The sequence below is a fragment of the Cololabis saira genome, chromosome 14 (assembly GCF_033807715.1).
Source record: "Cololabis saira isolate AMF1-May2022 chromosome 14, fColSai1.1, whole genome shotgun sequence".
NCBI classification, from domain to species: domain Eukaryota; kingdom Metazoa; phylum Chordata; class Actinopteri; order Beloniformes; family Belonidae; genus Cololabis; species Cololabis saira.
Genome location: NC_084600.1, coordinates 46,563,824 through 46,590,803, shown reverse-complemented (window position 1 = coordinate 46,590,803; position 26,980 = coordinate 46,563,824). Strand labels below are relative to the sequence as shown.

Genomic DNA, 26,980 nt, shown 5'->3' with positions numbered 1-26,980 from the left:
TTAATGTATATTACACTATGATTTATCCTTATATAGAATTTATTACAGGCTCATGGCCCACATGGTAGGAACAATACAACACATAAGAGAATAAAAAAATAAAAGAATAAAATACAAATGCATATATAGAGAGACAAATATAAAATACAGTTTACAGTTCAAGAGAGACACTCATTCCACCGTCCTCTAATGGTGGACGTGTACCTGACAGAGCTACGGCTGGGGTCCGTCATCAGCCTAATTAGACCATTCAATGACGAGTCCAGTCGGCACATGAACTTATATGTCAGGTTCCTTAAGAGAGCCTTAAAGGTGGTGAGACCCAAGGAGCAGAGGAGCTCACTAGCTCTGGTGCTCCTAGGTTTATGTAACAGGATTCTTAGACAATCGTTGTAGGCTACTTGTAGTTTTTGAAGGCTCCCCCTTTTATAGTTCACCCACAATGGGGCTGTATATAGGGGGGTGCAGTATGTTCTAAACAGGTTTACTTTTACCTCAGTAGTACAATGATGAAATTTTCTAACCAACATATTTGCTTGTATATAAAGCATTCTCCTCTGTCTTGACATATCTTCATCATCCTCAAGGGTATCTGTAATGATGTTACAGATATATAACATATATAACTTATATCTCATACTGCAATGTCATTTGGGCAAGAACCTTCAGGAGCAACCTCAACTGTATCTTTATCCTGCAAACACGTTTTATCAAAATTATTACATTTTCCAATAGACTTACTAGATCCACCCCACACTGCAAAAACTCAAAATCTAAACAAGAATATTTGTCTTATTTCTAGTTAAAATGTCTCATTTTTAGTAAAAAATAAATCTCATTACACTTAAAACAAGACTCATCACTGGAAAAAACAACAATTTTCACCTGTTTCAAGTAGATTTTCACTTAAAATAAGTAGAAAAATCTGCCAGTGGAACAAGATTACCCTGAGACTCTGAGTGATGAGTTTCATCAGAGAAACAGCTTATAACTCTGACTGTAGTTTATTTATTACAAGGAGAAATAAAATCAGTAAGATCAAACATAACTAGATGTTACAGTACGATACAATGTACATAATTGTGATAAAAAGCGGAATAAATAATTACTAATATATATATTCCTGTAGATATTTGACCCCAGAGATTAAGGTGCTGGAAGATTTTGATAATGACCCTTGAAAGTTCTTGAATTTGACCTTGAAAAATGTGTAGGAACCCTGAGAGATGCTGCCCGTTTCCTGGATCTGGGAGTTCAGTTCAGTTTATATTTATTCCGATCGGTACAACATTTAAAACATGACTGACCTGCGTGCAACAGAAAATAAATGAAATACCTTTAACAGCAGACGCAGGTTCAATATTCAAATTAATTCATTAACATTCTAAAGGCAGTGGGAAGAAGAAAACGTATTTAATCTGTGTTTCTCATCAATAACTTGACAGATTTTTTAGGCTTCCTCCTCTTAACATTTAAACCAGAACAATGAACAAAAGACCTTTATCACATTATAATAACATTATTCTACAGTTCACCTCACCTATTTACACACATTGTGGTTGTAAAATGCAAAAGCATGCAAAAGTCAGTAATACAATTACCATAAAAAACAATAGACGGTATTTATGCAAGGAGGTCCATAAACGCTCTAGAGGCTGGACAAGAGGATGTCCTTAAATGAGCATAAAAATTGACTTTATCATGGATATAAATGCATATAATAAGCAGCACATACTGTACACGCTGCACTGCAAAAACTCTAAATCTTAACAAGAATATTTGTCTTATTTCTAGTTAAAATGTCTAATTTTTAGTAAAAAAAAATCTCATTACACTTAAAACAAGACTCATCACTGGAAAAAACAACAATTTTCACCTGTTTCAAGTAGATTTTCACTTAAAATAAGTAGAAAAATCTGCCAGTGGAACAAGATTACCCTGAGACTCTGAGTGATGAGTTTCATCAGAGAAACAGCTTATAACTCTGACTGTAGTTTATTTATTACAAGGAGAAATAAAATCAGTAAGATCAAACATAACTAGATGTTACAGTACGATACAATGTACATAATTGTGATAAAAAGCGGAATAAATAATTACTAATATATATATTCCTGTAGATATTTGACCCCAGAGATTAAGGTGCTGGAAGATTTTGATAATGACCCTTGAAAGTTCTTGAATTTGACCTTGAAAAATGTGTAGGAACCCTGAGAGATGCTGCCCGTTTCCTGGATCTGGGAGTTCAGTTCAGTTTATATTTATTCCGATCGGTACAACATTTAAAACATGACTGACCTGCGTGCAACAGAAAATAAATGAAATACCTTTAACAGCAGACGCAGGTTCAATATTCAAATTAATTCATTAACATTCTAAAGGCAGTGGGAAGAAGAAAACGTATTTAATCTGTGTTTCTCATCAATAACTTGACAGATTTTTTAGGCTTCCTCCTCTTAACATTTAAACCAGAACAATGAACAAAAGACCTTTATCACATTATAATAACATTATTCTACAGTTCACCTCACCTATTTACACACATTGTGGTTGTAAAATGCAAAAGCATGCAAAAGTCAGTAATACAATTACCATAAAAAACAATAGACGGTATTTATGCAAGGAGGTCCATAAACGCTCTAGAGGCTGGACAAGAGGATGTCCTTAAATGAGCATAAAAATTGACTTTATCATGGATATAAATGCATATAATAAGCAGCACATACTGTACACGCTGCACTGCAAAAACTCTAAATCTTAACAAGAATATTTGTCTTATTTCTAGTTAAAATGTCTAATTTTTAGTAAAAAAAAATCTCATTACACTTAAAACAAGACTCATCACTGGAAAAAACAACAATTTTCACCTGTTTCAAGTAGATTTTCACTTAAAATAAGTAGAAAAATCTGCCAGTGAAACACGATTTTTTTGCTTGTAATAAGAAGATAAATCTTGTTCCACTGGCAGATTTTTCTACTTATTTCAAGTGAAAATCTACTTGAAACAGGTGAAAATTGTCAAATAACAAGTTATTTTTCCAGTAATGAGTCTTGTTTTAAGTTTAATGAGATTTTTTGACTAAAAATGAGACATTTTAACTAGAAATAAGACAAATATTCCTGGTGATATTTTGAGTTTTTGCAGTGAACCAGAATCAGAATCATCTTTATTGGCCAAGTTTGAACTTGCCAGACTGGGAATTTGACTCCGGTTATTTCGCTCACTGAACTCAGATTTAAATAGTAATCAGATTACACCGTATATCAGCATCACTGAAATGGACCTGATGCTTAATCAATCATAACGATGTGCAAATATTATTCCTATATTTATTCAAACAAGGCCGTTATAAATGGGAGAGTATCAGGGGCAGGCAGGAGAAAAATATTTGACAGGGGAAGATTTTTTTTTATTGTGCATGTCGAGAAAAAAAGTCGAAATGTCGAGATCAATGTTGAAATACAATTTCAAGAATAAAGTCAAAATTTTGCCTTTTTTCTCGACATTTCGACTTTTTTCTCAAAGTGCATAATGAAAAAAAAATCTTCCTCCTCTAAAATATTATTTTATTTCTCTCCTGCCTGCCCCTATACTCTTCTGTAGTTATAAACACAAAACTGTAATAATTAAATACAGACACATGCAGGTGCACCAAAACATTAAATCAGATGCAAAATACAAATAGTTTACAAAACTGTACATGAACCAGAGGAAGATGCTGATACCAGATTCTGTCACCATGGTAACGGACTCTCAGTTATCAGAGTCTGGAGAACTAAAGTCTGATTATATCAGTGTTGATCTGTTGTTTCTTCTCTTTCTCTCTTGTTCCAGGTCCTAACGTAGTAGGGGTGGGTATTGGGAAGGACCTCACGATACGATACGCATCACGATACTTGAGCCACGATACGATACACATTGCGATATCCCGATTATGCGATATCCCGATTATTATATTCTACAAAATGTAAAAATGCATTACACATCTTAAAATCCCAGTTGTATAAATGTACATCAGATGATAGTGATGGATCTTAAAATCCCAGTTGTATAAATGTACATCAGATGATAGTGATGGATCTTAAAATCCCAGTTGTATAAATGTACATCAGATGATAGTGATGGATCTTAAAATCCCAGTTGCACGTTCATCAGATTATATTATATTATATTCATGGGACGAACTGAGTCAAAACAATGTTTTATTATAACTATACAAGCTAAAGTTACAACATATTTGTATATGTTTTTCATATTATTTACATCATATGAAATTAACATTAAATTTAGTATGAGGTTGCTTTAATTTAATTTATGTGGCAAATGATAATAAACACAAGAAAGGGGATAAAAAATATAAAAAAAAAAAAAAAAATCGATATTCAAATTTTTAATATCGATATTGAATCGGCTGGAAAAGTATTGCGATATATTGCCATATCGATATTTTTGCCCAGCCCTATAACGTAGTGTTTTAAGTCTCTGATAAATCATGGCGTTCTTCTCTTTCTCTCTTGTTCCAGTTCATAACGTAGTTTTTTCTCTCTCTGTTTCTTGTTTCAGGTCATAACGTAGTTTTTCTCTCTGTTGTTTCAGGTCATAACGTAGTGTTTTAACCCCGGATAATCATGGCGTTCAGCAAGGGCTACCGGATCTACCACAAGCTGGATCCTCCCCCGTACAGCGTGATCGTGGAGACCCGGACCCGGGACGAGTGTCTCATGTTCGAGTCGGGGGCCGTCGCCGTGCTGTGTAAGCCGGAAACTTCTTTATTCTTTATTCAAGAAAGCACAAAGTAACACGCATTTAAATACAATATCTGGAATTGGATTAGTTTTCTTTTAATGAACAAAACCCACCCACATACTGCTGTAGAGGGAAAAACTAAATAATAGTAATTCAAAATGATAATGACAGACATTGGGGGCGTACACATTCAATATTATAGAGATTAATGTTGAAATACAATTTCAAGAATAAAGTTGAAATTTTGTGAAAAAAGTCGAAATTTCGTGAAGAAAATCAAAATTTCACCTTTTTTCTCAACATTTCAACTTTATTCACAAAATTTAGACTTTTTTTTTTTCAACATTTCGACTTTTTTCTCGAAATTGTACTTCAACATTATTCATGATATTTTGACTTTTTTCTCTTATGATGGAAGGGAACACAATCAAATACTAGTACACAATCAAAGGGTCCCATATCTTGTGAAATGTTCTTCTTGAGCCTCTAGTAAAGTATTTAATTTTCTCTCATTTCAAGAAAAACATTAATTCAGTGAGTAATTCAACGTCTGGTTCTTTACGCTGAGATACGATGGTCTGGAGGGAAAACTGCACACGGTTTATCCTCAGAACACTGCAAAAACTCAAAATCTTACCAGGAATATTTGTCTTATTTCTAGTTAAAATGTCTCATTTTTAGTCAAAAAATCTCATTACACTTAAAACAAGAGTCATTACCAGAAAAATAACTTGTTTGACAATTTCCACCTGTTTCAAGTAAATTTTCACTTGAAATAAGTAGAAAAATCTGCCAGTGGAACAAGATTTATCTTCTTATTACAAGCAAAAAAATCTTATTTTAAGTGAAAATGTACTTGAAACAGGTGAAAATTGTTGTTTTTTCCAGTGATGAGTCTTGTTTTAAGTGTAATGAGATATTTTGACTAAAAATGAGACATTTTAACTAGAAATAAGACGAATATTCTTGTTAAGATTTTGAGTTTTTGCAGTGGAAAACGGTTTATCCTCAGAACCGTTAACTGTTGGGAACACAATCAACGAGGATTGCAGGGCTGGGGATCCATTCACATGTTAAGAATCGATTTTATTCTTAAGATTTTTGAGCTGTTGCCTGAATTATACGACTGTAAAATAACTAGTTTAGTTTAGTTTATTTGCACATAAAAATATACAACCGATTTAAAAGTACAGACGAACAGTATGTAGAAAAAACAGGAAATAAATACAATATAACAGAAAATGTGCAGGAGGAACCAAAAAACCATCAGGGCTTGTCGATGTTTCCTCCTATAATGAAACAAACAATATCTACAGGAATATGTAAAACATAGAACAACTAAGGAAAATAAGCTAAATTACTTTAGAAAACAAGAACAGGAATCTACACTGCAAAAACTCAAAATCTTAACAAGAATATTTGTCTTATTTCTAGTTAAAAAGTCTAATTTTAGTAAAAAAAAAAATCTCATTCCACTTAAAACAAGACTCATCACTGGAAAAAACAACAATTTTCACCTGTTTCAAGTAGATTTTCACTTAAAATAAGTAGAAAAATCTGCCAGTGGAACAATACTCACTTGTAATAAGAAGATAAATCTTGTTCCACTGGCAGATTTTTCTACTTATTTCAAGTGAAAATCTACTTGAAACAGGTGAAAATTGTCAAATAACAAGTTATTTTTCTGGTAATGACTCTTGTTTTAAGTGTAATGAGATTTTTTTACTAAAAATGAGACATTTTAACTAGAAATAAGACAAACATAGGAAAACTAAGGAAAATAAGCTGAATTACTAGAAAACAAAAACAGGAATCTAATGAGGGAGAGAAGAACTGGAAATAAATGGATAAGGTTTGATAACTTGGGCTGGTAAAAAGTTGTGATTAGTTTTCTGAAAGTATTTGTACTCGAGCGTTCTCTAATACGGTGGTAAAATGTTCCAATTAAGAGGAAACTCTGAATCTGGTTGAAAATTAGGAAAAAGTCGTCCTGAAAAAGGAGGAGATTGTTTGCAGACCTGGTATTAAAGTGATGAGTGTGGGAATTAAATTGAAATAAAGAATGAAAACAGGTTGGAAGCAGCTTGTGAATGGATTGATAGACAAAAAGACATATCTGAAAAACATTCACAGTTAAAGTCATAATTTCACAATAATTATTGTGAAATAACTAAAAAATAAATATCCGTTTAAAGTGCAAAAAAAAAGGAAATTGCAACAGCTCAAGCAGTAAAAAATCATTTTAGTTTGTCAGATTTATTCAGATTTTATTCTGTTTAAACTGTGTCCGATAACCGAGAAACCAAACAAGCTGTAGTAAATATAGATAATATGAACTTCATTGAACTAATATAACATTTAGAAATTTAAGCTGAAATATCCAGCATTTTTCTCTAAAGGAAAGTTTTTAAAACCAGAGCTTTGTTAATGCTGCAGCTTCTGTTAGACGTCGTGTTCATGGTTTAATAGTTTCACACCACGATGTGTGAATTAAACGACTACTGGGATTAAAGTTCACCGGGAGAAAATGAAATGATGATGTAATGTGAACATTAATAACATGGACTGGTAGAAACTAACTGCAGCAAAAGCAAAAGGTTGAAAGATCAATTTCTGCAAAGTGAAAATCATGTGATATTTATGTAGAGATTAAGCAAGAGTTTAACCTAGAACATTACTTATTGTGTCAAAATCAGAACTACAGACAGGCCATTTGTAATTTTAGGATGAATAACAGCAGAATCCCAAAAGTGACTGGAAGGTATAAAGATTATTATAATTATAATAATAAGTTCATAATAAGTTTATAATAATAATAGTTATTATTATAATAATAATATTAATTATTATTATAAAGGTCTAGAAGTCAGAGATTCTGTAACTCTGTAACATCAACCGTATTGGAGATGAGTTTCATATTTTGTTCGAATGTAAAAATGTAAATATAATGAAAATATTTACCAAAGTTTTATACAAACCGACCATCTATGTTTAAATTGATTTTGTTACTACAATCTAGCAAGTTTATTTCTACAGCACAATTCAACACAAGGTGATTCAAGGTGCTTTACATCGACATTAAAAGCAGCAAGACATAATTGTACAGTAAATAAAATTATGAGAAAAGGAGGTAAAATAATAAATAAAATGATAAGAAAAGAAGTAAAATAATAAAAAGCACAAGCTGTTAAAAATACAAATAAGGGCAGTAGAGTCCAGCAAGGTAAATGTTATTTATAAATGAGGCGCCTCATTTATAAATGATAAATTATTTTGAAGAATGTCCTTCCTCTGTTTAAATGATATTTATTTTGCCAAATTGAGTGTTTTAGTTGAACATGTACAGCCCGACACTTGCTATAAATGTACAATCATTTTTATACTTGTGCTCCATGTGATCCTGGTGGTGAGGTAAATACATGATGATGATGATGATGATGATGATGATGATGGAAAAAAAAATCGATCTTAAGACATAAGAATTGATTTTTAGGAATTAATATGAGAATTGATTTAGAATCAGAACAGGCCTGGAGGATTCATTCATTCATCCCGGCTCTTATTTTAACTGTAGTTTTTTTCTTCCAGCGGCAGCGGAGAAAGACGCCATCAAAAGCTCGTACAGCAAGATCGTGGACGCCTACGGGATTCTGGGAGTTCTGCGTCTCAACCTGGGTGAGGATGTGCTTCCTGACGGGTCTGGAGTTGAATTGGAATTTTTATTTTGAACATGAAACGGTAGTGAATACGAAATAAAATAATAATAATCAATAATAAATACATGTTAATAAGAAAACAAAATTATAAATAAAAACATGCATCAATCATAATCAACATGCTTGAAAAGAAGTAGGAAGAAGTACAAACGTATTAAATCCTACCCCCTAAACTCTATTTCATTATGATCAAAATTAATTTAATCTCTATACAAAAAACAAAAATTTACTTAATATCTTAATTTACCTGTGCAAAAAGGAGTAGGAAGAAGTGTAAACTTATTTAATCCCCCATTTACTAATCATTTATTAACACGTATTTATAATAACTAACTATACTTATACTGACCTTGAAGCTCCTGTTTTCACAACAGATTTAAGATCAGACTTTAGATGTTGAGATGTGTTTGGCTGCTCAACTCAAATTAACTGTTTCCTGTCACGTCTTTTCATGTTATTTTTTTTTATTTCTTAATTTATTGACATTCACATCCAATACATCATGTTTGCATCCATCATACATCTGTTGTCTGTCCTAAATGTTATTATTCTTGTAATGTTATGACTTTATTCTCGTAATATTATGACTTTGTTCTCGTAATTTTACGACTTTATTCTCATATTATTATAACTTTATTCTCGTAATTTCCAATTAATTTTTTGTCTTAATTTGGCCCTAATCCTTTTAAGTTATACTTATTTTCTCTTTTTTCATATTGTTTCTGTATATTGAAGTATTTCCTCTGTAGCTTTGAAGCAGCCTTTTCTAACGAAGAAACAAAGAAAATAAATTAATTAAAAAAATAAATAAATTAAAAAAACATTTTTAAAAAGAGGAAAATTAATTAATTTTAAAAATAAAAAAACATTAAAAATTAATTTAAAAAAGATAATAAAAAAATAAATAAAAAATTTAAAAAAAGATGTAATTTGTCTAACACGTCCTGGTCCTTGCAGGAGACTCGATGCTGCACAGCCTGGTGGTGGTGACCGGCTGCAGCTTTAATTATTATATTAATTATTATATTCTGGTGTGTTAATTATTATATTCTGGTGTTTCCAGGGGACTCGATGCTGCAGCTTTAATTATTATATTCTGGTGTTTCCAGGGGACTCGATGCTGCACAGCCTCGTAGTCGTGACCGGCTGCAGCTTTAATTATTATATTAATTATTATATTCTGGTAGTGGTGACCGGCTGCAGCTTTAATTATTATATTAATTATTATATTCTGGTGGTGGTGACCGGCTGCAGCTTTAATTATTATATTAATTATTATATTCTGGTGGTGGTGACCGGCTGCAGCTTTAATTATTATATTAATTATTATATTCTGGTGGTGGTGACCGGCTGCAGCTTTAATTATTATATTAATTATTATATTCTGGTGGTGGTGACCGGCTGCAGCTTTAATTATTATATTTGGTGTGTTAATGATTATATTCTGGTGTTTCCAGGAGACTCGATGCTGCACAGCCTCGTAGTCGTGACCGGCTGCAGCTTTAATTATTATATTAATTATTATATTCTGGTGTGTTAATTATTATATTCTGTTGTTTCCAGGGGACTCGATGCTGCACAGCCTCGTAGTCGTGACCGGCTGCAGCTTTAATTATTATATTTGGTGTGTTAATTATTATATTCTGGTGTTTCCAGGAGACTCGATGCTGCAGCTTTAATTATTATATTCTGGTGTTTCCAGGAGACTCGATGCTGCAGCTTTAATTATTATATTCTGGTGTTTCCAGGAGACTCGATGCTGCACAGCCTGGTGGTGGTGACCGGCTGCAGCTTTAATTATTATATTTGGTGTGTTAATGATTATATTCTGGTGTTTCCAGGAGACTCGATGCTGCACAGCCTCGTAGTCGTGACCGGCTGCAGCTCGGTGGGGAAGGTGCAGGAGTCCGAGGTGTTCCGGGTCACGCAGACCGACTTCATCTCCCTGAAGAACGACCCGGCGGACGAGGACCGGATCTCCGAGGTCCGGAAGGTTCTGAACTCGGGACATTTCTACTTCGCCTGGTCGTCCAGCGGCGTGGGCATGGACCTGAGCCTGAACGCTCACCGCCGCATCCTGGAGGACACCACCGACAACCGCTTCTTCTGGTGGGTAACCATGGCAACCGCTTCTTCTGGTGGGTAACCATGGCAACCGCTTCTTCTGGTGGGTAACCAGCGAAAAAAAAACGCTTCTTCTGGTGAGACCGGGCTGGGGATTAAAGTTGCTTTCGTCAACGAAAATTATGACTACTGTAAATATTGTCGTCAATGAACCTTCATCACCTGAGGAAAACGAGACGAGACGCAACGAAAATGCTGGTCATGTGACGATAATTATATATAATTAAATATATAATGCAATATCGTCGACGAATAAAAACAAGACCAAAATGTAGATTACAAAATAAAAGTTACAGGTCTCAGGGCCATGCAGGAGAAAAAATATTTGAGAGGGAAAGATTTTTTTTTTTATTGTGCACTTCGAGAAAAAAGTCCAAATGTCCAGAAAAAAGTTGAAAAAAAAAGTTGAAATGTCGGGAACTTTTCGACTTTTTTTTTTTTTTTCTCAACTTTTTTCTCGACATTCTACTTCAACATTAATCTCAACATTTCAACTTTTTCTAGACATTTCGACTTTTTTCTCAACATTTCGACTTTTTTCTCGACTTTTTTTCTTGACTTTTTCCTCGACTTTTCGAGTTTTTTCTTGACATTTTGACTTTTTTCTTTACATTTCGACTTTTCTCTCAACTTTTTTCTCGACATTTCAACTTTTTCCTTGACATTTTGATCTTTAATCTGGTTATTTCCCATGATCCTCCAGGAACCAGTCCCTGATCTTTATTACCCATGATCCTCCAGGAACCAGTCCCTTTAATCTGGTTATTTCCCATGATCCTCCAGGAACCAGTCCCTGCACCTGCACCTGAAGCATTACGGCGTGAACTGTGACGACTGGCTGCTGCGGCTGATGTGCGGCGGCGTGGAGGTGAGAACCATCTACGCCGGACACAAGCAGGCCAAGGCCTGCATCTTCTCCCGGCTCAGCTCGGAGCGGGCGGGAACGCGCTTCAACGTCCGGGGAACCAACGACGACGGGCAGGTGGCCAACTTCGTAGAGACGGAGCAGGTGAGACGTTTGCTCAGTAGTTCTACCTGCACACTTCCTGTTAGCTTCAGTTCTACCTGCACACTTCCTGTTAGCTTCAGTTCTACCTGCACACTTCCTGTTAGCTTCAGTTCTACCTGCACACTTCCTGTTAGCTTCAGTTCTACCTGCACACTTCCTGTTAGCTTCAGTTCTACCTGCACACTTCCTGTTAGCTTCACCTCTACCTGCACACTTCCTGTTAGCTTCAGTTCTACCTGCACACTTCCTGTTAGCCTTTACTACAGTTACACAACACTTCGTAGAGACGGAGCAGGTGAGAGGAAACTGTTCTACTGCACACTTCCTGTTAGCTTCACCTCTACCTGCACACTTCCTGTTAGCTTCAGTTCTACCTGCACACTTCCTGTTAGCCTTTACTACAGTTACACAACACTTCCTGTTAGCCTTTACTACAGTTACACAACACTTCCTGTTAGCCTTTACTACAGTTACACAACACTTCCTGTTAGCCTTTACTACAGTTACACAACACTTCCTGTTAGCCTTTACTACAGTTACACAACACTTCCTGTTAGCCTTTACTACAGTTACACAACACTTCCTGTTAGCCTTTACTACAGTTACACAACACTTCCTGTTAGCCTTTACTACAGTTACACAACATTTCCTGTTAGCCTTTACTACAGTTACACAACACTTCCTGTTAGCCTTTACTACAGTTACACAACACTTCCTGTTAGCCTTTACTACAGTTACACAACACTTCGTAGAGACGGAGCAGGTGAGAGGAAACTGTTCTACTGCACACTTCCTGTTAGCTTCACCTCTACCTGCACACTTCCTGTTAGCTTCAGTTCTACCTGCACACTTCCTGTTAGCTTCACATCTACCTGCACACTTCCTGTTAGCTTCAGTTCTACCTGCACACTTCCTGTTAGCTTCAGTTCTACCTGCACACTTCCTGTTAGCCTTTCCACTGCAAAAACTCAAAATCCTACCAAGAATATTTGTCTTATTTCTAGTTAAAATGTCTCATTTTAGTAAAAAAAAATCTAATTCCACTTAAAACAAGACTCATCACTGGAAAAAACAACAATTTTCACCTGTTTCAAGTAGATTTTCACTTAAAATAAGTAGAAAAATCTGCCAGTGGAACAAGATTTTTTTGCTTGTAATGAGAAGATAAATCTTGTACTCCTGGTTCTGGGACTGGTGCAGCTGCAGGTGACCTCACAGTTCTGTTCCTGTCTCCAGGTGATCTTCCTGGATGATCAGGTCTCCTCCTTCATCCAAATCCGTGGCTCCATCCCTCTGTTCTGGGAGCAGCCGGGAATCCAGGTGAGAAAAGTCTGATTTTAGACGCCGGGTTGATCATCAGTCTGAGCTTTTATCACTTGAGATTCTGCAGAAACATGAACAGATTACAATTTAGACCTTTTAACACCTCAATGATGCTGCAGTTGGAGGTCATGTGATCCTGGTCCTGGTCCAGGTCCTGGTCCTGGTCCTGGACAAAGTTTCCTAACTCCTAAAGGGGAGTTTTTACCTGCCATTGTTTATGTAATAAAATATGGATGGATGGATGCAAGAATAAATGAATAAAACTGAATTGAAAAATAGAATGTGATGTGAAAACAGCCAGAATCCAACCTGAACTACATATTTGGATCCGATAGAACAACATAAATAAACAAAGGTAATACATAAATAAAGGTAATAAATAAAGGTAATAAATAAAGGTGTGTTTGTGTTTACAGTAAACAGTGATCCAGTTTTAACTCTGTGTTGTTGTTGTTCAGAAAAAGTCCATTAAGGGTGTTTTGTTGCACATCGGTGAGAACCGGCACCCTAATGGCCTGGATGAGAATCCCCACCTGGTAAACCCTTAAACCCGTAACCCCCCCTGGTACACCTGTCTGTCCCCCCCACCTGTTGGTTTGTTTGTTTGTCCCCCCCATCACCCCTGGGGGTTTCTGTTGTTGCTGGGGCTTCACATCATCTCCACGTCTCCTCCTCCTCCCATGGAGCTGCTGATACGTCAACATCACCGCCATATTGGATGTTCAAGATCCAAAACATATTTTACATAAACATATTTAAAAATTTCAAGTAACAAAATAACATATTTGAACCATTTTTCAGATTTCTTTCAGTTATTATATAGAGTTTTGTCAGAAAAATGGTTCAAATATGTTATTTTGTTATTTGAAAATATAAAATATGTTTTGTTGATGAGAAAACATGTTTCTCTATTTTTGTGAGGGGGGATATAATTGTTTTTTGGCACTACCTTGTTCTCTATAGCTGATATAACATGAATTACTCCTATGTGGGATCAATAAAGTTCTTATTTTTACCATCTGAGAAAATTAAATATATTATATTTGGTCCTAACTGTTTCCAAGTATATTAGTGCGTGTGTGAATGAATAAATGAGACGTAAAACGTACATTTCTTTGTAGAAAGATGCTTTATGAAAATAAGGAAAAAAGAGGAAAAAAAGAGAAAAAAAGATAAAAAAAGATAAAAAAGGAAGAAAGAGAAGAAAAGAGGGAAAAAAGATGAAAAGAGAAAAAAAAGAAAAAAAGTAGGAAAAAAGAGGAAAAAAAGATGAAAAAAGAGAAAAAGAGAAGAAAAGAGGGAAAAAAGATGAAAAGAGAAAAAAGTTGAAAAGAAAAGAGGAAAAAAGAAAAAAGGAACAAAGAGGAAAAAAAATTAAAAAGCGGAAAAAATAGGGAAAAATAGGAAAAAATAGGAAAAAAGTGTGAATGAATAAATGAGACGTAAAACGTACATTTCTTTGTAGAAAGACGCTTTATGAAAATAAGGAAAAAAAGAGAAAAAAGGAAAAAAGAGGAGAAAAGAGGGAAAAAAAAGATGAAAAGAGAAAAAAAAGATGAAAAAAGAAAAAAAAGATGAAAAAAGAAAAAGGAGGAAAAAAGATTGAAAAAAGATAAAAAAGGAAAAAAGAAAAAAAGATGAACAAAGGAAAAAGAGGGAAAAAATGAAAAGAGAAAAAAGTTGAAAAATGATGAAAAAAAAGAAAAGAGGAAAAAAAGGTTAAGAAGCGGAAAAAATAGGGAAAAAAGGAGGAAAAATAGAGGAAAAAATTGGCGTGTGTGAATGAATAAATGAGACGTAAAACGTACATTTCTTTGTAGAAAGATGCTTTATGAAAATAAGTCCATTTACTTGTATTAGTTTACAGTCTTGAACATCCAATATGGCGGCGGCGTTGACGTATCAGCAGCTCCATGGAAGGAGGAGGAGACATGGATGTGGTTCACACTGCAGACCTTGGTCCCTCTGTGCCCCGCCAGGACCTGGGGGGGTGTGGGGGGGCACAGACTGACTCGTTGGGCTCATGCTGGATTCACACTGAAAGCGTCAAAAATAGCCGGACGCCTCCAACGCCTCTCGCAGCAGCTCTCATAGACAATGAGTGGCAAACGGAAACCTATCTTTCAGTGTGAATCCAGGGTCAGGCTCGGGGGGAGGAGTGGTAGTGGTTGGTAAAGGGTTTCTTCTGTCTCCTCAGCTCCCAGAACTCTTTGGTCAGGTGAGCCTGGTCTAGCCCCGCTCCTTTAGCCCCGCCCCTTCAGCCCCGCCCCTTTAGCCCCGCCCCTTTAGCCCCGCCCCTTTAGCCCCGCCCCTTTAGCCCCGCCCCCCTTAGCCCCGCCCCCAGCAGCTGGATGGGCGTCCATCACCACATTAGCAGCTGGTTTGATCAGGGCAGAGATCTGAAGCGACCCGGAGCTCATTAGTCCCGTATTTATCTCTAGAAACACTCATGGGGATTCAGATAGAACCAGCAGCTTTAACCCCCCCCAGTAGCTGTAGCTTGTAGCTTCACCGTCCACTCAGGATAAACTCAGCCAGTAGGGAGTCCTTGGTTTCAGGTGGTGACTTTGAGTGATCAGGGTTCAACGTTCACTTTATTGTCATTCCAAAACTCCAAATACAAGTGGAACCATATTTTGTTGCCACTGGCTCAAAGCAAGCAATAAAAACAATTAAAACACTGAAAACTCCACACTAAAAGATAAGGACACTAGGATAAAAACGTAAACGCTGCGTACTCAAAACTGCATGAGGATATAGAGATATTAACCAGTCCTGGTCTTGGTTTTGAGCTGAACTAGTCTTGGTCTTGGTCTGGTCTTGATATTTGACATTTCTTCTCCTGAACTTGTCGTGTTAGAAGACATTCCTGTTCAGTTCCAGTCCTGCGTTGTTTCTCAAAGGAAAGTCTTCACCTCTCTGTAATTTCCTGTCTCTCAGGAAACGTCTCTGATTTCCTGGATGCCCGACTGCCTCAGGTTTATTCTGTCGTGTTCTGCAGCGTCTGAGCTGATGGTGCTGGGGCGTCAAACCCCCACCGTACTGGTCTGAACCATCAGACCAGTACGGTGGGCGTCAAACCCCCACCGTACTGGTCTGACTGAGCAGAACCATCAGAACAGCGTTTACTACGGAGCTGCACCTCCACCAGGACGAGCTTTGTTGAGTCTCGGTGGTTGTTTTTGTCTTGGATCCAAAGCAAAATGGTGCTCATTTCTTCCTAAAAGATGTGAAATACTGATTCAGCTCAGAGTTTACACGGCGGCTAATGCAGACTTTAAGATATAAGTATCAAACTGGAGATAAAAATCAAATGACATCCAGTGATGTGGGATTCAATACAGCCGAGTAGCTGTTCAACCTACAAACAGTTTACGACGACATTAGTTAGAGAAATAACAGGCAGAAAACAGGTGAATCATTCAGTTGCGGCTACAAGCACCAGAATTATCACACATACTCCTTAGGGGTTGCTCTTTTGATAAAACCATTCTGCCAAAAAAACACACACAAAACCTCTAACAATACTAAAGTATACACTGCCATCCATTTTACCAGTGTCAAACATAACAAAAAAAACTCACATTTAGCAGAATATTAGGATTCTGGGACTGATATCTGGTACAAGGAAGCCAAAGTGTAAGTCCATGGGTCCAACCCGAAACACACCCGAAAATAAACCCGAAAAACCCGAAAATAAACCCAAAAAACCCGAAAATAAACCCGAAAAAACCCGAAAATAAACCCGAAAAAACCCGAAACACACCCGAAAATAAACCCGAAAAACCCGAAAATAAACCCGAAAAACCCGAAAATAAACCCGAAAAAACCCGAAAATAAACCCCAAAAACCCGAAAATAAACCCCAAAAACCCGAAAATAAACCCCAAAAACCCGAAAATGAACCCCAAAAACCAGAAAATAAACCCCAAAAACCCGAAAATAAACCCCAAAAACCCGAAAATAAACCCCAAAAACCCGAAAATAAACCCCAAAAACCCGAAAATAAACCCCAAAAAAACCCCAAAAAACCAACCCCATTTAGATTGTACATAGTGAAAAGGTTATGATTTGACACCAAGATCATTCCAATAGGACGACTCTATTGGATTTTATTGCCAAATGCAATATTACTGTATATTATTTTTTTTTTTTGGCACAATGGTTTTATCAAAAGAGCAACCCCTAAGGAGAATGTGTGACAATTTTGGTGCTTGTAGCCGCAACTGAACGATTCACCTGTTTTCTGCCTGTTATTTCTCTAACTACATGTATTTAACACAATGACCGAGCAGACACAGCTATGGAGCCCCGCTGACATTTGAAAAAAAAAAATCATAATAATATTTTGCAGAGAGCATGCACAATCTCTGATGTCACGTCAAAAAAGACTGCATTTCCCACGTCTGCCCAGCCAATTCTTTGTCCCATCACGACGTTGTCTCATCTTTTTTCATTTATCGCCACACAGAACGGTACAAATTGCCAAGGCAGCGCGTTAGTTTTTGCTGAGCATCTTCTGTGTCTCCCACTTCCGGGTTACTCCTCCTCTTCTACTTCTTTTTGACGTTGCAGTTCCAGTAACAGAAGTCCGACGTGAGGATTATGATCGTGTAGTCCAGCAGTCTGCAACCCAAAATGTTTTAGATCCATATTGGACCAAAAATACAAAAAACAAACATGTCTGGAGCCGCAAAAAATGAAAAGTCTTGTATCAGAATTAGAATGAAGGCAAATGGCGAAAGGTGAAATGTCGAGAAAAAAGTCGAAATGTTGAGGAAAAAGTCAAAATTTTGTGAACAAAATCGAAATGTTGAAGAAAAAAAATCAAAATCGAAAAAAAGTCAAAATGTCGAGATTAAAAAGGAAAGGAAAAAGGAAGAAAAAAGAGAAAAAAAAGAAGAAAAAGAGGAAAAAAAGGAAAAAAAAGGTCAAACATTTTATAAGAAGCTCCGGGAGCCACCAGGGCGGCGCTAAAGAGCCGCGGGTTGCTGATCCCTGGTATAGTGTGAGGAGACAGGTCGCATAAGAGCATCGGGTCATACGGTGTGAGACCATTACTATTATTATACTATTATTATTACATTACTCGTGGGCTGCCAACTTTTGAACTCAGCAATCTAGTGGTGCAGTGTGAGATGGGGCTGAATCAAACCTGCAGCAGGTTGCTGCAACCTGCCGTCCAGAGACTAGATCTCCTCCTGGCCCTCGCCGCTCCTGTCGGGTCAGGCTTGCTTCCTTTGGTAGAATCATGGAAACGGAGAGAGAGTCTCTCGTTGGTGACGACCCGGTTCCTCTGCTGCTGCTCTGCTCTGCTCTCTCCCTCTCTCTCTTTCTTCTCTTCTTCTATTTCTAGGGTTCATCTCCAGCTCTTCCTGCTTCTCTGGGTTCTGGGTTCTCTGAGTTTTATCTTTACAACGAGGTTCTGTGTTTGTGTCTCCGCAGGTCGGATCCCACCGGGTCAAACTGTCCAGAGGGTTTGAGGCCAACGCTCCGGCGTTTGAGAGGTAAGAGAACAGTAGAGAGGTAAGAGAACAGTAGAGAGAACAGTAGAGAGGTAAGAGAACAGTAGAGAGGTAAGAGAACAGTAGAGAGGTGAGAGAACAGTAGAGAGGTGAGAGAACAGTAGAGAGAACAGTAGAGAGGTGAGAGAACAGTAGAGAGGTGAGAGAACAGTAGAGAGGTGAGAGAACAGTAGAGAGGTGAGAGAACAGTAGAGAGGTGAGAGAACAGTAGAGAGAACAGTAGAGAGGTGAGAGAACAGTAGAGAGAACAGTAGAGAGGTAAGAGAACAGTAGAGAGGTGAGAGAACAGTAGAGAGGTGAGAGAACAGTAGAGAGGTGAGAGAACAGTAGAGAGAACAGTAGAGAGGTGAGAGAACAGTAGAGAGGTGAGAGAACAGTAGAGAGGTGAGAGAACAGTAGAGAGGTGAGAGAACAGTAGAGAGGTGAGAGAACAGTAGAGAGGTGAGAGAACAGTAGAGAGAACAGTAGAGAGGTGAGAGAACAGTAGAGAGAACAGTAGAGAGGTAAGAGAACAGTAGAGAGGTGAGAGAACAGTAGAGAGGTAAGAGAACAGTAGAGAGGTAAGAGAACAGTAGAGAGGTGAGAGAACAGTAGAGAGGTGAGAGAACAGTAGAGAGGTGAGAGAACAGTAGAGAGGTGAGAGAACAGTAGAGAGGTGAGAGAACAGTAGAGAGGTGAGAGAACAGTAGAGAGAACAGTAGAGAGGTGAGAGAACAGTAGAGAGAACAGTAGAGAGGTAAGAGAACAGTAGAGAGGTGAGAGAACAGTAGAGAGGTAAGAGAACAGTAGAGAGGTAAGAGAACAGTAGAGAGGTGAGAGAACAGTAGAGAGGTGAGAGAACAGTAGAGAGGTGAGAGAACAGTAGAGAGGTGAGAGAACAGTAGAGAGAACAGTAGAGAGGTAAGAGAACAGTAGAGAGGTGAGAGAACAGTAGAGAGGTGAGAGAACAGTAGAGAGAACAGTAGAGAGGTAAGAGAACAGTAGAGAGGTGAGAGAACAGTAGAGAGGTGAGAGAACAGTAGAGAGGTGAGAGAACAGTAGAGAGGTGAGAGAACAGTAGAGAGGTGAGAGAACAGTAGAGAGAACAGTAGAGAGGTGAGAGAACAGTAGAGAGGTGAGAGAACAGTAGAGAGAACAGTAGAGAGGTGAGAGAACAGTAGAGAGAACAGTAGAGAGGTAAGAGAACAGTAGAGAGGTGAGAGAACAGTAGAGAGGTGAGAGAACAGTAGAGAGGTGAGAGAACAGTAGAGAGGTGAGAGAACAGTAGAGAGGTGAGAGAACAGTAGAGAGAACAGTAGAGAGGTGAGAGAACAGTAGAGAGGTGAGAGAACAGTAGAGAGAACAGTAGAGAGGTGAGAGAACAGTAGAGAGAACAGTAGAGAGGTGAGAGAACAGTAGAGAGAACAGTAGAGAGGTAAGAGAACAGTAGAGAGGTGAGAGAACAGTAGAGAGGTGAGAGAACAGTAGAGAGGTGAGAGAACAGTAGAGAGGTAAGAGAACAGTAGAGAGGTAAGAGAACAGTAGAGAGAACAGTAGAGAGGTAAGAGAACAGTAGAGAGGTGAGAGAACAGTAGAGAGGTGAGAGAACAGTAGAGAGGTGAGAGAACAGTAGAGAGGTGAGAGAACAGTAGAGAGAACAGTAGAGAGGTGAGAGAACAGTAGAGAGAACAGTAGAGAGGTAAGAGAACAGTAGAGAGGTGAGAGAACAGTAGAGAGAACAATAGAGAGGTGAGAGAACAGTAGAGAGGTGAGAGAACAGTAGAGAGGTGAGAGAACAGTAGAGAGGTGAGAGAACAGTAGAGAGAACAGTAGAGAGGTGAGAGAACAGTAGAGAGAACAGTAGAGAGGTAAGAGAACAGTAGAGAGGTAAGAGAACAGTAGAGAGGTGAGAGAACAGTAGAGAGGTGAGAGAACAGTAGAGAGGTGAGAGAACAGTAGAGAGAACAGTAGAGAGGTGAGAGAACAGTAGAGAGGTAAGAGAACAGTAGAGAGGTGAGAGAACAGTAGAGAGGTGAGAGAACAGTAGAGAGAACAGTAGAGAGGTGAGAGAACAATAGAGAGGTAAGAGAACAGTAGAGAGAACAGTAGAGAGGTAAGAGAACAGTAGAGAGAACAGTAGAGAGGTGAGAGAACAATAGAGAGGTAAGAGAACAGTAGAGAGAACAGTAGAGAGGTAAGAGAACAGTAGAGAGGTAAGAGAACAGTAGAGAGGTGAGAGAACAGTAGAGAGGTAAGAGAACAGTAGAGAGGTGAGAGAACAGTAGAGAGGTAAGAGAACAGTAGAGAGGTGAGAGAACAGTAGAGAGAACAGTAGAGAGGTGAGAGAACAGTAGAGAGGTAAGAGAACAGTAGAGAGGTGAGAGAACAGTAGAGAGGTGAGAGAACAGTAGAGAGAACAGTAGAGAGGTGAGAGAACAATAGAGAGGTAAGAGAACAGTAGAGAGAACAGTAGAGAGGTAAGAGAACAGTAGAGAGAACAGTAGAGAGGTGAGAGAACAATAGAGAGGTAAGAGAACAGTAGAGAGAACAGTAGAGAGGTAAGAGAACAGTAGAGAGGTAAGAGAACAGTAGAGAGGTGAGAGAACAGTAGAGAGGTAAGAGAACAGTAGAGAGGTGAGAGAACAGTAGAGAGGTAAGAGAACAGTAGAGAGGTGAGAGAACAGTAGAGAGAACAGTAGAGAGGTGAGAGAACAGTAGAGAGGTAAGAGAACAGTAGAGAGGTGAGAGAACAGTAGAGAGAACAGTAGAGAGGTAAGAGAACAGTAGAGAGGTAAGAGAACAGTAGAGAGGTGAGAGAACAGTAGAGAGGTAAGAGAACAGTAGAGAGGTGAGAGAACAGTAGAGAGAACAGTAGAGAGAACACTAGAGAGGTGAGAGAACAGTAGAGAGAACAGTAGAGAGGTGAGAGAACAGTAGAGAGGTGAGAGAACAGTAGAGAGGTGAGAGAACAGTAGAGAGAACAGTAGAGAGAACACTAGAGAGGTGAGAGAACAGTAGAGAGAACAGTAGAGAGGTGAGAGAACAGTAGAGAGGTAAGAGAACAGTAGAGAGGTAGGAGAACAGTAGAGAGGTAAGAGAACAGTAGAGAGGTGAGAGAACAGTAGAGAGAACAGTAGAGAGGTAAGAGAACAGTAGAGAGGTAAGAGAACAGTAGAGAGGTAAGAGAACAGTAGAGAAGTAAGAGAACAGTAGAGAGAACAGTAGAGAGGTGAGAGAACAGTAGAGAGGTGAGAGAACAGTAGAGAGAACAGTAGAGAGAACACTAGAGAGGTGAGAGAACAGTAGAGAGAACAGTAGAGAGAACAGTAGAGAGAACACTAGAGAGGTAAGAGAACAGTAGAGAGAACAGTAGAGAGGTGAGAGAACAGTAGAGAGGTAAGAGAACAGTAGAGAGGTAAGAGAACAGTAGAGAGGTGAGAGAACAGTAGAGAGGTGAGAGAACAGTAGAGAGGTGAGAGAACAGTAGAGAGGTGAGAGAACAGTAGAGAGGTGAGAGAACAGTAGAGAGGTAAGAGAACAGTAGAGAGGTAAGAGAACAGTAGAGAGGTAAGAGAACAGTAGAGAGGTAAGAGAACAGTAGAGAGGTAAGAGAACAGTAGAGAGGTAAGAGAACAGTAGAGAGAACAGTAGAGAGGTGAGAGAACAGTAGAGAGGTGAGAGAACAGTAGAGAGGTAAGAGAACAGTAGAGAGGTGAGAGAACAGTAGAGAGAACAGTAGAGAGGTAAGAGAACAGTAGAGAGAACAGTAGAGAGGTGAGAGAACAGTAGAGAGAACAGTAGAGAGGTAAGAGAACAGTAGAGAGAACAGTAGAGAGGTGAGAGAACAGTAGAGAGGTGAGAGAACAGTAGAGAGGTAAGAGAACAGTAGAGAGGTAAGAGAACAGTAGAGAGGTAAGAGAACAGTAGAGAGGTAAGAGAACAGTAGAGAGGTAAGAGAACAGTAGAGAGGTAAGAGAACAGTAGAGAGAACAGTAGAGAGGTGAGAGAACAGTAGAGAGGTGAGAGAACAGTAGAGAGGTAAGAGAACAGTAGAGAGGTGAGAGAACAGTAGAGAGAACAGTAGAGAGAACACTAGAGAGGTGAGAGAACAGTAGAGAGAACAGTAGAGAGAACAGTAGAGAGGTGAGAGAACAGTAGAGAGGTGAGAGAACAGTAGAGAGGTAAGAGAACAGTAGAGAGGTAAGAGAACAGTAGAGAGGTAAGAGAACAGTAGAGAGAACAGTAGAGAGGTAAGAGAACAGTAGAGAGGTAAGAGAACAGTAGAGAGAACAGTAGAGAGGTGAGAGAACAGTAGAGAGGTAAGAGAACAGTAGAGAGGTAAGAGAACAGTAGAGAGAACAGTAGAGAGGTGAGAGAACAGTAGAGAGGTAAGAGAACAGTAGAGAGAACAGTAGAGAGGTAAGAGAACAGTAGAGAGGTAAGAGAACAGTAGAGAGGTTAGAGAACAGTAGAGAGGTAAGAGAACAGTAGAGAGGTTAGAGAACAGTAGAGAGGTGAGAGAACAGTAGAGAGGTAAGAGAACAGTAGAGAGGTAAGAGAACAGTAGAGAGAACAGTAGAGAGGTAAGAGAACAGTAGAGAGGTAAGAGAACAGTAGAGAGGTGAGAGAACAGTAGAGAGAACAGTAGAGAGGTGAGAGAACAGTAGAGAGGTGAGAGAACAGTAGAGAGAACAGTAGAGAGGTGAGAGAACAGTAGAGAGGTGAGAGAACAGTAGAGAGAACAGTAGAGAGGTGAGAGAACAGTAGAGAGAACAGTAGAGAGGTAAGAGAACAGTAGAGAGGTGAGAGAACAGTAGAGAGGTGAGAGAACAGTAGAGAGGTGAGAGAACAGTAGAGAGGTGAGAGAACAGTAGAGAGAACAGTAGAGAGGTAAGAGAACAGTAGAGAGAACAGTAGAGAGGTAAGAGAACAGTAGAGAGAACAGTAGAGAGGTAAGAGAACAGTAGAGAGAACAGTAGAGAGGTAAGAGAACAGTAGAGAGAACAGTAGAGAGGTAAGAGAACAGTAGAGAGAACAGTAGAGAGGTGAGAGAACAGTAGAGAGGTGAGAGAACAGTAGAGAGGTGAGAGAACAGTAGAGAGAACAGTAGAGAGGTGAGAGAACAGTAGAGAGGTGAGAGAACAGTAGAGAGGTGAGAGAACAGTAGAGAGGTGAGAGAACAGTAGAGAGGTAAGAGAACAGTAGAGAGAACAGTAGAGAGGTAAGAGAACAGTAGAGAGGTAAGAGAACAGTAGAGAGAACAGTAGAGAGGTAAGAGAACAGTAGAGAGGTGAGAGAACAGTAGAGAGGTGAGAGAACAGTAGAGAGGTGAGAGAACAGTAGAGAGGTGAGAGAACAGTAGAGAGGTGAGAGAACAGTAGAGAGGTGAGAGAACAGTAGAGAGGTGAGAGAACAGTAGAGAGGTGAGAGAACAGTAGAGAGGTAAATCAGTTCTGGGTGTTGGTTCCTGCACGTCTGAGCCGTTGTTAAAGATCACTCTGAAATAAACTTTAACTGAAGTAAATATCCTCAGAGACAGATTCATGAGGGACATTTAACTCTCTGATTCAGTTGTGATCAGGAGTGAAAGTAGATGAAAGTTCTTGCTGGTTCTACGACCTCAACCTTCACCTGGTTCTCCTCCCACCTCCAGCTTCTTCATCCCTGAACACGCATTACATTTATTAACGCCTGTACGGTGTAGAAATTAGAAACACAACTCTGTGTAGGCCTATAGCAAATTATTTATTTAAATGGTGTAAATAAAGGCCATTCCGGACCAAGGATTGTCACAGAATCATTTGTAAATGTTGACAAAACTTTCAAAATCCAAACAATTTGTTTTGTTTCAAATTAGAATAAATTTACAGGTAAATTCATTCAAGTCTCTGTCTTTGAGTTTTCAGAACATTCACATAAATGAAAAAAGAGTAAAATATTAGTAAAATGTCTCAAAATGTCTCTTACAACGTGTGCATTGAAATGGAAAAAAACTTCTTAAGCATTTTTTTCATCAAAGCAAAACACTTAAAACATTAAAAAAAAACGTAACTTCAACATTGTTGAAGCTTTTTTCTTTTTTTCCTGAAACGAGGAATGAAAACCAGTCACAAATATCATATTTGTGATTATTTGGCGTGTGATTATTTACCAGCATGTTTGAAATATGCTGTAATGTGTCAGCCAACCACAAAAATCTTTGGAATTTTGGTGGAATCATTTATTTTTTGTCCTTGCCCGTCGGTGCAAATGACATAAATAAAGTGCGTGATTTGGTCGTGAAAAAATAAAAAGTAACGTTACGTGAACAATAAATCAAACGCTCCCTTCCATGCAGTGTGTGTGTAGGAAGTAAAGACTGGAATACGCTATTCACAAAAGCACAAATAGTGGGGTTTTACTAATATTTATATATATATATATATATATATATATATATATATGTATGTATATGTGTGTTTACAGTACAGACCAAAAGTTTGGACACACTTACCCATTTGTTTGAATGAGAAGGTGTGTCCAAACCTTTGGACCTTTTAAAGAGGACTGGAGAGGACTAGTGAGAGACCTGCAGCAGCTGTGTGTGTGTGTGTGTGTGGGCGGGGGGGGCTAAAGGTACTGGTGCTGGAGAGGACTGATCAGGGCCCTGCAGCAGCTGTGTCTAAGGGGGGGGGTGAACGGTACCGGTGCAGGACTGGAGAGGACTGGAGAGGACCCTGCAGCAGCTGTGTCTAAGGGGGGGGTGAATCCGTCCTTCTGGGAGGAGATGATCTGTAATCAGGGATCACTGAACCGCACCTTAACGGTTCTGCAGCTAATCACCAGCAGCAGCTGGGAGGTGGGATGGATCGGAGGACACTTTAGCTCGTCTCTGACTTTTATTCACTCGGCCAAGTCAACAAAAAGCTATGGATGGATGATGGATACTGGATAGATAGGGAACAGAGTTACTGTCCTGTTGTTGTGATGAAATGATACAAACTCAGTTTCTGGTATAAATGACACCAGTGTTGTAACGCTGTTTACTGACTAAATGTTTGGTGGTTTGGAGGTTTACATAACGTTTCATCCATATCTATAATCAGTGTAGTTATTAGGGATGGGAATTGATAAGATTTTACGATTCCAATTCCATTTTTGATTCTGCTTAACGATTCGGTTCTTTATCGATTCCCTTATCGATTCTCATTTGTAAAAAAAAGGACAACAATGAGGCCAATGACGCTAATATGATCGTCAGTGTTCGTTAGTTAACTATTTACCTGCAGTATTATTAGCCAGGGACATGCTAACGTTGCTGCTGGGTTGAGAATTACTGACGTTGGTCCGGAGCAGATCCAAAACTTGACATTTATTGATCGTTATTGTTGCTGTTTTCACAAATGTTTTAGCATGTTGGTAGTATTTTTTTCCCTTTGACCAAATATTTACTTGGCAAGTAGTATTTCAAGTTGCCCTGTTGTCTTGTTTTTAACTGAAATGTTTTGTATACAAAAACGTTTGAGCGTTTGTATCGCGTGGGCGCCGTGTTTACTACTGACTGCTGGCTGTGATGACGTTGTTCGTTCCCACTGGAAAAGCCAATCGTTTCCAAATTTTGCAAACGATTCCAAGGAATTGAAACACTGGGAACCAGTTCTGAACAAGTTCTTAATTCCCATCCCAGTAGTTATCATGTTAAACCAGCTTGTTTTACGTGGTTAACATTCTCCCTGTCATGGATGTTTTATGTGGTTAACCTCACCCTGTCATGGATGTTTTATGTGGTTAACCTTCTCCCTGATCGGTCCTCACCCTGTCATGGATGTTTTATGTGGTTAACCTCACCCTGTCATGGATGTTTTATGTGGTTAACCTCACCCTGTCATGGATGTTTTACGTGGTTAACCTCCTCCCTGTCATGGATGTTTTCCAGACACTTCACGGCTCTGCGGACGCTGTACGGGAAACAGGTGATCATCAACCTGCTGGGGAGCAAAGAAGGAGAACACATGCTGAGCAAAGCCTTCCAGGTGAGACGCAGTTCCTCAGTTACCTGTTAGCGGTTATCTGTTAGCGGTTATCTGTTAGCGGTTATCTGTTAGCAGTTATCTGTTAGCAGTTATCTGCAGTTATCTGTTAGCAGTTATCTGTTAGCAGTTATCTGTTAGCAGTTATCTGCAGTTATCTGTTAGCAGTTATCTGTTAGCAGTTATCTGTTAGCAGTTATCTGTTAGCGGTTATCTGTTAGCGGTAGGGGTGGGCAAAAATATTGATACAGCAATATATCGCAATACATAGTCTCCCGATACGATATCGATATTCAATGTATGTATCGCGATATATTGCTGTATCAATATTTTTGCCCACCCCTAGCTGCACTTTATTTTGTGATTTCAGTGTGGGTGAGACACTGCATTTTATTTAGAGTATTTTGTATCTAAGAATAATGCACACACTGCACTTTTCATTGTGTTTCAGTGTGTTTTTTCATGCAAATATGTTGCATAATTAAAATAGAAAGTTTGAATTACATTGTTTTGACTCAGTCCAATGCATTATCACTATCATCTGATGTA

The 26,980-nt window shown here is 38.5% G+C and overlaps 2 protein-coding genes across 11 annotated transcripts in view; one reads left to right on the top strand and one right to left on the bottom strand.

Annotated features, from left to right (window-relative positions):
- The window catches only part of LOC133460143 (RNA-binding protein Nova-1-like), a 434,537-nt gene that overhangs the window by 202,776 nt on the left and 204,781 nt on the right, over nucleotides 1-26,980 (bottom strand). The gene's annotated exons all lie outside the window — the stretch shown is intronic.
- Nucleotides 1-26,980, top strand: part of LOC133460137 (synaptojanin-1-like) — a 99,036-nt gene that overhangs the window by 1,485 nt on the left and 70,571 nt on the right. For all 10 annotated transcript variants that reach the window (XM_061740682.1, XM_061740683.1, XM_061740684.1 and 7 more), the window contains exons 2-8: nucleotides 4,598-4,753; nucleotides 8,336-8,422; nucleotides 10,305-10,572; nucleotides 11,371-11,596; nucleotides 12,833-12,916; nucleotides 18,364-18,425; nucleotides 26,338-26,434. In XM_061740682.1, the coding sequence (XP_061596666.1) occupies nucleotides 4,630-4,753; nucleotides 8,336-8,422; nucleotides 10,305-10,572; nucleotides 11,371-11,596; nucleotides 12,833-12,916; nucleotides 18,364-18,425; nucleotides 26,338-26,434 (948 nt within the window). In that variant the 5' untranslated portion in view covers nucleotides 4,598-4,629. The remainder of the gene's footprint in view (nucleotides 1-4,597; nucleotides 4,754-8,335; nucleotides 8,423-10,304; nucleotides 10,573-11,370; nucleotides 11,597-12,832; nucleotides 12,917-18,363; nucleotides 18,426-26,337; nucleotides 26,435-26,980) is intronic.